This window comes from Dermochelys coriacea, chromosome 14 (assembly GCF_009764565.3).
Source record: "Dermochelys coriacea isolate rDerCor1 chromosome 14, rDerCor1.pri.v4, whole genome shotgun sequence".
In the NCBI taxonomy this organism is placed as follows: domain Eukaryota; kingdom Metazoa; phylum Chordata; order Testudines; family Dermochelyidae; genus Dermochelys; species Dermochelys coriacea.
In genome coordinates this window covers 28,048,738-28,061,978 of record NC_050081.1, presented here as the reverse complement: position 1 = coordinate 28,061,978, position 13,241 = coordinate 28,048,738, and the positions used below count along the sequence as shown (strand labels likewise).

The 13,241-nt window shown below is 47.6% G+C and overlaps 1 protein-coding gene across 1 annotated transcript in view; it reads left to right on the top strand.

Annotated features, from left to right (window-relative positions):
• Positions 1–13,241, top strand: part of LOC119842761 (zinc finger protein 436-like) — a 380,355-nt gene that overhangs the window by 354,864 nt on the left and 12,250 nt on the right. The window contains exon 6 of the mRNA XM_043496654.1: positions 9,476–9,571. Coding sequence (XP_043352589.1) covers positions 9,476–9,571 — 96 coding nt within the window. The remainder of the gene's footprint in view (positions 1–9,475; positions 9,572–13,241) is intronic.

Below are 13,241 nucleotides of genomic sequence, written 5' to 3'. Positions count from 1 at the left end.
CCCAGGGGTCGGGAGGTCCAGCAGCCAGCCAGCAACCAGGTAGCAGAGAATGGGGGAAGTGGGGGGTGGTGTCTGGCCCAGCCAGAGGAGCAGCAGTCACTGCAAAGAGACCCCAGGGCCTAGCAGCAGCAGTCCTCTCTCTCCTTTTTCTTCCAAGCCAGAGGGCTACAGGAGAGCGATCAAAGCGAGAGTTCTGGGTCCCACATTAAGCAGGTACCTTTTCCTTAGGTAAAGGAACAGGGAAGGTTCCAGAACAATCAGGAACCTTCTGGAGACAATTAAGACAGGCTGATTAGAACACCTGCAGCCAATCAAGAAGCTGCTAGAATCAATTAAGGCAGGCTAATCAGGGCACCTGAGTTTTAAAAAGGAGCTCACTTCAGTTTGTGGTGTGTGTGTAAGGAGCTGGGAGCAAGAGGCACTAGGAGCTGAGAATGAGAATGAGAATGAGGTGTACAAACATTATCAGACACCAGGAGGAAGGTCCTATGGTGAGGATAAAGAAGGTGTTGAGAGGAGGCCATGGGGAAGTAGCCCAGGGAGTTGTAGCTGTCGCACAGCTGTTCCAGGAGGCACTCTAGACAGCTGCATTGCACAGGGCCCTGGGCTGGAATCCGGAGTTGAGGGCAGGCCCTGGTTCCCCCCCAAATCCTCCCAACTCCTGGTCAGACACAGGAGGAGTCGACCTGGTCTGTGAATTCAGAAAAAGGGCCAAGTTGAGGGCTGCTGTGAAGCTCCAAGGCGAGCAAATCCGCCAATAAGCACAAGACCCACCAAGGTAGAGCAGGAACTTTGTCACAGGTGCCACTGGATTCCTCGTTGTTAACATTGATAACAACATTTCATTATTCCTGCATTCAGTACTGAAGTGATTTGTAACCCAACACAAACCAAAGTTGATCACTTTGGCAACACAGCTCATCTGCTGGATATGTAGGTAGAATGGGAGTTCATGTAAATACAATCTGGTCCTGAAGTCTTTCCCCTCCCCAGCTCATTACTAGCTGACAGGGAAGAGCTTATTCAGACCCTGCTTACCCTAATGTCCAACCTAACCCCAATCTTGCTGCAATTTAAGCCCATTGCTTCTGATCCTATTCTCCGAGGGTAAGAACCGTTTGCCTCCCTCGTCCTTGTAACAATCTTTTATGTACTTGAAATGTGTTATCATGTCCCCTCTCACTCTTCTCTTCTCCAGACCAAACAAACCCAATTTTTTCAATCTTCCCTCATAGGTCATGTTTTCTAGTCCTTTAATCAGTTTTGTTGCTCTTCTCTGGAGTTTCTCCAGTTTGTCTGCATCTCTCCTGAAATGTGCAGGGATAAAAGTGAGGTGGTACTGGGTGGTACAGCATACCGGTAAAAAGTGGCCACCTGTACCAGCCCCTACCACTGACTTTAAAGTGCTGCCATAGCAGCGCTTTAAGGTCACTGCTCCTTTTGTGCCCTCCCCCCGTCAGTGGCCCTGGGTGCTGGGTCCCTACAGGCAGGGCCGCCGACGGGGGTGTATGCAAAAGGGCAGCAACGTTAAAGCGCTGCCGTGGCAAAAGGACCCTGCTTAAAGCATTGCCACGGCAGCATTTTAAAGTCCCTGCCCCTTTTGCCCCCCGGCCCCAGCTGCCAAGGGAGTGGCGGGGGCAAAAGGAGCAGCTACCCTGGGGCTAGCCAGAGCCCCGGGCCCTTTAAATTGCCGCTGGAGCCCCGGATGGTGCAGGCGGGCTGGCTGGGATGCTGACCCCCAACCCTGCCCCTTCTGCCTGAGGCCCTGCCCCTTTGGGGGGGGGAAGCTGCCCCCTTACTCCCCCCCCGTACTGGTGAGAGACACATTTTACTTTCACCCCTGGAAATGTGGCACCCAGAACTGGACACAATACTCCAGTTGAGACCTAATCAGCATGGAACAGAGTGGAAGAATTACTTCTCATCTCTTGTTTATAACACTCCTGCTAATACATCCCAGAATGATGCTTGCTTTCTTTGCAACAGTGTTACACTGTTGACTCATGCTTGTGATCCACATACATCTGAAGAAGTGGGTTTTTTACCCACGAAAGCTTATGCCCAAATAAATCTGTCAGTCTTTAAGATGCCACTGGATTCCCTGTTATTTTTGTGGATACACACTATCATGGCTACCCCCTAATACTTGTGATCCACTGTGACCCCCAGATCTCTTTCTGCAGTACTCCTTCCTAGGCAAAATTTCCCATTTTGTATGTGTGCAACTGATTGTTCCTTCCTAAATTGAGCATTTTGCATTTGTCCTTATTGAATTTTATCCTATTTACTTCAGACCATTTCTCCAGTTTGTCCAGATCATTTTGAATTTTAATCCTATCCTTGAAAGCACTTGCAACCCTCCCAGCTTGGTATCATCCGCAAACTTTCTAAGTGTACTCTTTATGCCATTATCTAAATCATTCATGAAGATGTTGAACAGAACCAAATCCAGATCTGATCCCTGCAGTACCTCACTTGATAGGCCCTTCCAGCTTGACTGTGAACCACTGATAACTACTCTCTGAGAACAGTTTTTCAACCAGTTATGCACCCACCTTGTAGTAGCTCCATCTGGGTTGCATTTCCCTACTTTGTTTATGACAAGGTCATACAAGACAGAATTAAAAGTCTTTCTGAAATCAAGATATACCGCATCCACTGCTTCCTCTGTATCCACAAGGCTTGTTGTCCTGTCAACAAATTATTAGGTTGGTTTGACACGATTTATTCTTGACAAATCCATGCTGACTGTTACTTATCATCTTATTATCTTCTAAGTGTTTGCAAATTCATTGCTTAATTATTTGCTCCATTATCTTTCCAAGTACTGAAGTTAAGCTGACTGGTCTGTAATTCCCCAGGTCGTCCTTATTTTCCTTTTTATACATGGGCACTATATTTGCCCTTTTCCAGTCCTCTGGAATGTCTCCCGTCTTCCATGACTTTTCAAAGATAATTGTTAATGGCTCAGATCTCTCCTCAATCAGCACCTTGAGTATACTAGGATGTATTTCATCAGGCCCTAGTGACTTGAAGACATCTAACTTGTCTAAGTAATGTTTAACTTGTTCTTTTCCTATTTTAGCCTCTGATCCTTCCTCATTTTCACTGGCATTCACTATGTTAGACATCCAGTCACTGCTAACCATTTTGGTGGAACACTGAAACAAAAAAGTCATTTTGCACTTCTGTCATGTCCAGTCTCTATGCTGCTTACCATTTTGCTGCTTTGGTCCCTGCACAAGTGATTGCAGAATAGTGCAAGAAAGTTTCGTTCAGTGGGGGAAGGAACAAAGGAACTCTGCCAAGAAACCTTCAGCAGAGGATTGCCAAGTACCTCCAGGAAAGTTTCCTAGGGATCTTTCTGGAGGATTTCCGTGAAATCTTGGTGTGCATAACACCCTGTTCTGTCATACTACCTAGCTGCACGGGGAAATGCCCAGCACACAGAAACACAGTCAGCCTTGTACATTTCTATGCCCTCAACCCACCTCTGCACTTTACAAAGCAAAACCATTTACTAGGGGTCTCCTCTCTTGCTCGCCGCACTGTGAGACTGGCTAGTGGAAAACAGTGGAAAACAGCTCCTGATTGGATGCATCACTGGGTGACCTCGCCATGGGCTCCATATCATTATCTAACTCCACTTTCTTATCAATGACTTTGTCCTCTGGGTTAGGTTCACTTTCTGCTGGCTCCAGCCCTGCCAAAGTATCCATGGGGCTCTTGGCAGTCGAGGTGGGGTCGTTGTCGAGGATAGCATTCAACTCCTTATAGAAATGGCAGGTCTTCGGCATAGCACTGGAGTAAGGGGTTGCCTCCCTCACCTTCTGGTGCACCGGCCTCAGCTCCTTGATCTTTGCTGTGCACTGCAGCGTGTCCTGATCATAGCCCTTTTTGCACAAACTTTGAGAAGTCTGCGTGTAGGTATCAAAATCCCTATGGCTGGAGCATAGCTGGGACTGCAGAGGCTCCTCTCCCCACATACTGAGCAGATCCAGAAGCTCTGCAGTGGTCCAAGCGGGAGAGCGTTTGCTGTGTGGAGCCGCCATGTTTCGCTGGGAAGACATGATGTGAGCTCTCCACGCCAAGCAAGCAGGAAGTGGAATTTCAAAATTTCCTGGGGCTTTAAAGGGGAGGGATGGATGGTTGTTTACCTGGCTGCAGGACAACGCATTTGTAACTGCTGACCAGAGCAATCAGGATGCGCATTGTGGGACACCTTCCAGAGGCCAATTAAAGTGATAAAATCAAGTGCAGTGTCTACACTGGCACTTTGTAGACAAAACTTTTGCACAAAAAGCCCTATGTCACTCATTGAAGTGGTTTTATTTTGTCTCTAAACTGAAAAGTTAGGTTAGGGGTTTATTACAGGAGTGGGTGGGTGAGATTCTGTGGCCTGCGTTGTGCAGGAGGTCAGACTAGACGATCATGATGGTCCCTTCTGATCTTAAAGTCTATGAGTCTGAGAGTTTTGTCACCAAAAGTGGCACTGCAGTGTGTACACCTCCACTAGTTTGCTGCCAGAAGCTTCCTTTTGCTGACAAAACTCTGTAGTGTAGACAAGGTCTAAGAAGGAGGCTCTGTAGCCATATTGGTACAGGAGCCTGACTTGCTGGTAGCAGCCCTGCCATCTACTGTGTACAAGGTGTACATGAAAGCTTCAGCCTGCGAATGTCTGAGTCTTCACATGTGGGGCAGTTCACAACTCCCATTTATGTCCTGGCATCTCAGCTATGCTGAGTGGCCCCAGATCCCATTGAAACCAAGCTGAACTGCCAGGTCTCAGCTTCTTTGAAAAATCAGACCATGAACTGACCCTTCTGGGAGATGCTGGGGGCCTCTTTTCCAGAATCTGCACTTGGATCCCTGGCTCCCCTGGCAGGTGAAATCCAGTGTGGAAGGATGCTCTCAATGACACCCTGAGGGAGGGCTGGAGCTGGCTTCTCTCTTGGGATTTGTGATGCTGCTTTACTTTAAGATAGTTGGTTTCAACCTGTGGTCCATGGATGCCTGGGGGGTCTGTGGACATGTCTAAGGGGTCCATGAAAAACTTAGACTGAAAACTCACTGAACAGTATTCCACTATATACAGACAATAGATTTCCAAAGGGGTCTGCAAATGAAAAAAAGGTTGAGAACTACTGTTTTAAGATACAGTAACTCCTCACTTAAAGTCCCCCAGTTAACGTTGTTTCATTGCTGATCAATTAGGGAACATGCTCGTTTAAAGTTGTGCAATGCTCCCTTATAACGTTGTTTGTCAGCAGCCTGCTTTGTCCACTGCTTGCAGGAAGAGCAGCCTGTTGGAGCAAGCTGTGGGAGGCTTGGAACCAGGGTGGACCAGAAGCCCCCCATCAGCTCCCCGCTCCCCTAACTTCCCTGTGCAGCAGCTGCCCAGCAGGCTACTAATTGCTGGCAGTTCAGCTGTCCCTCCCCCCACTGACATGTGCTGCTCCTGCCCTCTGCCTTGAAGCTGCTCCCGGGAGCCTCCTGCTTGCTGTACAGGGGAGGGGGGAAGAGGGGGAACTAATATCAGGGGTGTCCCCCTCCCCCTGCCCCCCACTTACCCCTTCTTCATATAGAGGGGGGGGAGACACAATAGGGCTCAGGATGGAGAGAGCTGGCTGCAGCTGCTGTCTCGACTTCCTGATCTTTTTAAAGGTAATGTACTTAAAATGTGGTGTCAGCGTACTTAAAGGGACAATGCGCATCTCTCTCTCTCTCTCTCTCACTCACACACACACACAGCGTGTGTCTCTGTCTGCCATACTGTCTCCCCTCCCTCCATTCACGCTGCCTTATAGAGTGTGAGGCTACATTAACAACGTGTTAACCCTTAAGGGCTCAGCCGAGTGCTAGTTCATCATTTAGCAGTAAGGCATTCCCTGGGAAATATCCCACCCTCTTCCACTCTCTAACTTCACCACCTCAACCAAGCTTCACAATCATCATTGTTGTGTACAGTATTAAATTGTTTGTTTAAAACTTATACTCTCTCTCTCACTATATATATATAGTGTATATATAATATAGTTTTTTGTCTGGAACCTAACCACCCCCCCATTTACATTAATTCTTATAGGGAAATTGGATTTGTTTTGCTTAAAGTCACATTTTTTAGGAACATAACTACAACATTAAGCGAGGAGTTACTGTACCAGCCCTTCATGCTGACTATTTGGCTGACTCCATCCTATATCTAATCTTCTGTTTCTAGTTTATTTCACTGGGGAAGTAGCACCACCATAGATAAGGCTGAGACCAGCTTACTGTTTAACAGCTGGACTTTTAGCTGCTATATAATGCAAATGTCAGTTTGGGTTGTCTTGAATAATGCTGTGCCTAGTCAAGGTCTGGGGTAATGTTCATGGTCCAAATTTAAGGTTACTTGAGCAAGGGGTTCCCAAGATACAGTTCCCCACCCTGAAAAAGTGACAATAACATTTTCTAGTTCTTATAATATTTTTTTGCACAAACCTGGGGTTCAGGCTATAGATCTGATCCTCCCCAACTGATCTCAGCTCAAGATTGAGCTCAGCTAACGTCTGGCACCCACTGCCCCTTTGGGGAAGCAACACTGGAGAAGATACTAGGGGTTAAAGTTAGTTCTAGCAACTGGCTCAAGCTTGGGTGACAGGCTGCAGGGATGTGGGCTGCAGGGCTGCTGCTCTGTGGCAGACAAGAGGGTGCAGAAGCACAACTGATGTCAGAGTCACTGGATAGCTCAAGGCAATGTGCTGTAGACATTAGACCAGAGCAATTACCCAGAGACTGTAACTTTAAGTCCTTCTGTTGACAAATTCTAAGGCTGCCTCTGCTGTGCATGTTATTACTCTGTCAGCTTCAGGAAATGAGTGTCTGTTGGAAGATTTGCTGCAGTGCAGTTTTTCTTTAAGAGGCGATATTTCAAAGTGCTCTAAGATTCCCCTGCAGACTCAGGTTACTTTAAATATTGTTGTGCCATGTAGGGCCAGGGGTATTAGTGATGCGACTTGGAGTAATTTGGTCAAAGAGTTTCTCAGTTATAGCCCTACTTTCAATAAAAAGCTGATTTTTAACAAGCCAAGTGCTCTGAAATCCATGTCCATATTATTCCAGTAACCTACGGAAGGTCAATAATATTTTCTCACCTGTTCTCTTCCCTCCATCTCACCCCGTTTCACTTTTCCCTTCTCTGTGACATCCTCTGTCCCTCCATCCCCCATTCTTCTCCTCTTATCTCATTCTGGGCATGTGAAGAGCTGATCCAGACAGCAAGGGGATAGTCTGTCAACAAGACACAGACAGCCATGGCCTCAGCAGCTCCCCTAAGGAAAGTGTCAGAAGAAGCCACTTGCTCCATCTGCCTGGAGTATCTGGCAGAGCCGGTGACCATAGACTGTGGGCACAACTTCTGCCGAGTCTGCATCACCCAGTACAGTGAGCATGGGGAGCCTGAATCAGACACAAAGTTCCCCTGTCCCCAGTGCCGAGCTCCCTTCCAGAAACAGAAACTCCGGCCCAACACGCAGCTGGCTGATATTGTAGAGAACATCAAAAAACTGAGGTTACAGCCACGGAAAGAGCAGAAGAAAAATCTGTGTGAGAGGCACCAGGAGAAGCTCCAGCTCTTCTGTGAGGAGGACAGAGAAGCCATCTGTGTGGTTTGCAGAGAGTCCCGGGCTCACCGAGTTCATGCTGTGCTCCCCATACAGGAGGCTGCCCTGGATTACAAGGTAGGAATCACTGCTGCTCTTGTGGAAGGAACCCCATAAAGGCCCCATTATATTTCTCCCCAGAGCCAGCTGGTAGGGTCTGAGTGGAAATATAATCTTCTTTCACTGAAACACTCACATGGCTTAAGGGAGGTGGATCCAGGCACTACCAGGTTGGATAGTGAAGGGTCCAGCTGCCGGCTGTGCAGAGAAGAGTGTAGTCAGCCATCTCTGTCTCTCTGCTAGGCAGGGCGTCCAGTGCGAGGTGACCACAGCTACAGTCGGGGACCTGAGTGGAGGATATCAGGGCTTCTGCCCTTCCCACTTCAGTGTGCAGCTGAGGCCCAAGAGGTTGGCTCAGACTGTGAGGTTGGGGTTTATTTGCCCCTTTGCAGTATCAGGAAGGAGGCACCTTGGATTCTCCATTTCACAGGAGTTTCCTGTGGATGCCCAGGCACAACCCACTGCGGCTTTATCCAGCACAGGTGGAGTGTGTGTGTTGTGGGGCTCTGTGAAAAGGGTTCTTTGAGGAGGGGCCCAAAGGAAGGGACGTGGAGCTTTTGGGAGCAGGCAAGGGAGGGGGATTCAGCGTGGGACATGGGGAGCTGCCTTGAGATGAGTGACATCCCCCAAACAAGGGACACCTGAGAAATGAGGCAGGGGGAAGGGGCATAGAGAAGGGGCCAGATCCTGGCTCCAGATGTCTCCTTGGTGCTGCTCCACAAACACACAGATCCACCCCCTCTCGAGTCCTTTCCTGCCTTGGTGAGTGCTCGGGGCTTCTCGGCGGGGGCTGGGCTTGGTGTCCAGAAACTTCAGCTTAACTCCTGCATTCCTGAGACAGCTCTGAGTGCGGCAGCTGAGTGGGGAAGAGTCTCTCCCAGAGTCTCTCTGCAGCAGCCCTTCAGCCCACATCCCTGCAGCCTGTTACCCAAGCTTGAGCCAGTTGCTAGAACTAACTTTAACCCCTAACTCCCAGGATTAGCATCTCAGCCAGATGATGGCTCAGGCCCTGCAGTGCTGACCCTGCTGCCTCTGCCCAGGGCTTTGTTAGTGAAATGCACATTTCACACATGGCAGGACTGAGGCCACCCAGGGCCCAGGCTCCACACCCTGGCACCGGGCCCTGCTGTGATCCTGCTCCATTGGCAGTGGCTGTGGAAGGGGCCACCCACCCAAACCTCTTTGGACAGACAGGGTGAATGTCTGGAGGCTCCCCCCTAATGGGAAGACAAGGGTCAGAGGATCCCTTCTCCCCACAGGACCATAAGGAGAGATCCCTTCCCCCCCCCCCCCGAAAAAGAGAGAGAGAGAGAGAGGAAAAGGGTCAGAGTTCCCCCCACTCCATCAGCCAGGGTGTCTCTGATGGGAAGGGGGGCAGGACATCTGAGCTGCTTCTCTCTTGCAACACACAGAGCCCCCTGCTCGGGGTGGGGATTGGCAGGGCGCCCAGATCAGTGAGGCGTTGCATCAATTTCCCACAGAGATGAATGGGGCAGTCCCCTCTCAGGGTGCTTGGTTCAGGCTCTCTGCAGACCTAGGCAGATATCACTGTATCTGTCACACTAGGGGGCATGTTTTCAATATTTTCTTTGTAATGCTGAGGATTTGAAACATCCTGTTTTTAATGGAAACCAAGAACCTGATGTAATCGCATGACTCCAGTAGCTATGGCCTAGCCATGGGCCTATAGGACTTCTGCCAGCCCTGCCTTCTGCAGTCTCCACTCATTGGATATGCAGATTAATGGCTGTTTATCACACATGGTGCCCCTGCAGGTGAAACTCCAGGGAGCCTTGGGTCCTCTGAGGAAGCAGTTAGAGGAGTGCCTAGCATTGGCGTCCAAAGAGGAGAAGAAAACCACAGAGTGGCAGGTGGGTGTCTGGGTTTATCCTTCCCAGAGCCTTTTGCCCTGCCGCATTCCCAGGAATGCAGGGCTGTAGAGCTGCAGATCTGACTGTTTGCCTGGGGGTAGTGCCATGGTGCCAGGAACAGGAAACACTTCTGGTGGGGATCCCAGTGCAGCAGCCCTGGCCAGAAGGGCAGTTCCTGGTCTGTGAGCAGTGGCACAGACTCACCCCAGGGCTCTCTGGAGGCAGGAGGGGGATGGGTTACATTTACAGCAGTGTGTGCAGTGTTTGCATGTGATCCATTGCCCCATCGAACCCATGTGAAGCCAGTTGGAGTCAGCAGCAACAAGGATCAGGTTCAATATCTAGAGGTTCCTCTTAAGAATACAAAACAGACCTGGACTGACACCCCTCTCCCAGTAATCTGGGAAAATTAACCACCATCCCCAGGTGCTCCTTGGAGGCAACCCTTCCCCTCTCACAAGCACTGAGTCTGGGTATGGCAAAGAAAACTTTTAATAAAAAGACAAAAGGAATCCAACATTAATTTGGAAAAATACCACAACTACCATGCAAAAGCATGTGACAAAGAGCAAAACACTCATCCCAGAGTGCATTGGGCAGTGTCCTTTGCCTCAGTTTCTCACCTTGTGGTGTGAAAATCTGACAAACAAATGTTCCTTTAACGTGTCACTGCCCCTCCCTCCACTGCACCCCACTCACAGCTGCTGTCTTTGGTCAGTGAAGATCCAGAGTTCAGAGGTGTGGTCACATGTGTTTACCTCCCTCCCTCCCTGCAGGGAGGAAGAGGGGGGAAGGAGTCCATTAACCAATGCCTCAGTCGCTGATGCCACTGTGGCAACTGCTTCACAGTTGTTGTTGTTCACTCCGCATCATTGGCCACTGTGCCACTGCTGTTGGCACCTGCTTCTCTACTGCAACCTTTGCAATACTACATGTGGAAATCCCACTTCTTAACCCAGCTCTCAGTGATGTCAGCAGTTAGTGGAACCTCACTGCTAAGCAGGCTGGGTAGTATCGTTCACTGAAACACTGCCCCATAGCCAGTCTAAGTCTTAACACTTAGATCTGATTAAATATCAGGAATTTCATTTCTAGGGATCACTTAACAAAACAAAAGACTTTCAACTGAGTATAATGATCTCTATCTTTAAACAGTGCAGAGAAGAAGTAATAAATAGTTCTTAGGATCCTTAGGCAGATCCCACACAGAAACACCTGTCCCCATCCTTTCTTCTTTTCATTGGTGTAGTTCAACTTCTATATTGGGGTGGCAGGGAGAGGCTGCTCCAGTCAGACCAATGGAACCACACGGGCAGGGGAGGGGGGCAAATTTCATGCCTGCCCACAGGGTGTCCTTTCAGATTGGAGGAGGAGGGAATGGCAACTTTAACCATTATTCCAGGGGCTACTTAGACAACTGAAAATTCTAGGGGTTATTTTGCAGATAATAATTTATAAATAATCTGACAGGACCATTGTATCTGATTCATATATCAAGAAAAAATATTAAGTAAATATTAGACCAACTCAGCTCTAATACTAACATGTTCTGACATCTTGCGGTAAGTCACTTAAGGGACACTGGTGAGATTTAAAAGTGTGAGGTATATTGTTACTCAGATACGCTTACTGAAGTCAGAAGGGACAATCGTGATCATCTAGTTTGACCTCCTGCATCTTGCAGGCCACAGAACCTAACCCACCCACTCCTGTAATAGACCCCTAACCACTGGCTGAGTTACTGAAGGCCTCAAATTATGATTTAAAGACTTCAAGTTCTGAGAATTTACCATTTATACTTGTTTAAATCTACAAGTGACCCATGTCCATGCTGCATAAGAAACTGAAAAACTCCCTCAGTCTCTGCCAATCTAACCTGGGGGAAACTTCCTTCCTGCCCCCAAATATGATGATCAGTTAAACCCAGAGCATGTGGGCAAGACCCACCAGGAAGATACCTGGGAAAGAATTCTGTGTAGTAACTCAGAGCCCTCCCAATCTAGTGTCCAGCCATTGGGGATTTTTTCTACAGATAGTCACCAACGGGCCACAAGCCACTGAGGCAGTCCTGTCATATCATCCCCTATATAAACTTATCAGGCTCAGTCTTGAAGCCAGTTAGACATTTGTCCCCACTGCTCACCTTTGGAGGCTCCAGAACTTCACTCCTCTGATGGTTAGAAATCTTGGCCTAATTTCAAGCCTAAATTTTTTGATGGCCAGTTTATATTCATTTGTTCTGGGGTCTACATTGATGCTTAACTTAAACACCTTCTCTCCCTCCCTGGTATATGTCCCTCTGATGTATTTATAGAGAGCAATCATAGCTCCCCTCAGCCTTCTTTGGTTAGGCTAAACAAGCCAAGCTCTTTGAGTCTCCTCTCATAAGGTAGTTTTTTCATTCCTCAGATCATCCTAGTAACCCTTCTCTGCACCTGTTCCAGTTTGAATTCATCTTTCTTAAACATGGGAGACCAGAACTGCACACAGTACTTCAGATGAGGTCTCCCCAGGGCCTTGTATAATGATACTAACATTTCCCTGTCTCTACTGGAAATACTTCGCCTGATGCTCCCCAGCATTGTGTTAGCCTTTTTCACACCTGCATCATAATCATCCTGTGATCAATCAATACACCCAGGTCTTTCTCCTCCTCCGTCACTTTAAACTGATTAGTCCCTAGCTTATAGCAAAACTTCTTGCTGTTAGTCCCTAAATGCATGACCTTGCACTTTATACTATTAAATTCCATCCCATTTCCATTACTCCAGTTTACAAGGTCATCCAGATCTTCTTGTGTGATATTCAGGTCTTCCTCCATATTGGCAATACCTCCCAACTTTGTGTCATCTGCAAATTTTATTAGCACACTCCCACTTTTTGTGCCAAGGTCAGTAATAAAAATCTTAAATAAGATTGGTCCCAGGACTGATACCTGACGAACTCCACTAGTTATCTCCCTCCAATGTGACAGTTCATCTTTCAGTATGACCTGTTGCAGTCTCCCCTTTATCCACCTTTAGTTCTCATATTAATCCCCATCTTCTCCAGTTTAACTAATAATTTATCATGTGGAACTGTATCAAATGCCTTACTGACATCCAGGTAGATTAGAACTACTGCATTTCTTTTGTCTAAAAAATCAGTTATTTTCTCAAAGAAAGATATTAGTAACTTTGTTACTACCACTTGAATACAAAAATTGAAACAATTGTAGAAAAAATCTACAATTACTTTCTATCATTTAGGTTACTTACTTCTTGCAATTTGCCAAGCTTGGAATAGATCATTTAACTTTAGGAAACATCCTAACAGCCCTTTCTTATCTGAGAAATCCAGTAGCTGATATATGCCATCAGGTGCCAGCAATGCCCCTCTGCCATGTATATTGGCCAAACTGGACAGTCTCTACATAAAAGAATAAATGGACACAAATCAGACAACAGGAATGGTAACATACAAAAGCCAGTAGGACAACACTTCAATCTCCCTGGACATTCTATAACAGATTTAAAAGATTTTCCCCCCAGCTCCTCACTAGATGTCAGGGGAAAGCTCATTCACACTCTGCTTACACATGTATATCACACTGAGTTCTGGTCTATGCTACCGAGTTAGGTCAATGCAAGGCAACTTATGTCAACTGAAATATGGAAGTGACTAACTTATA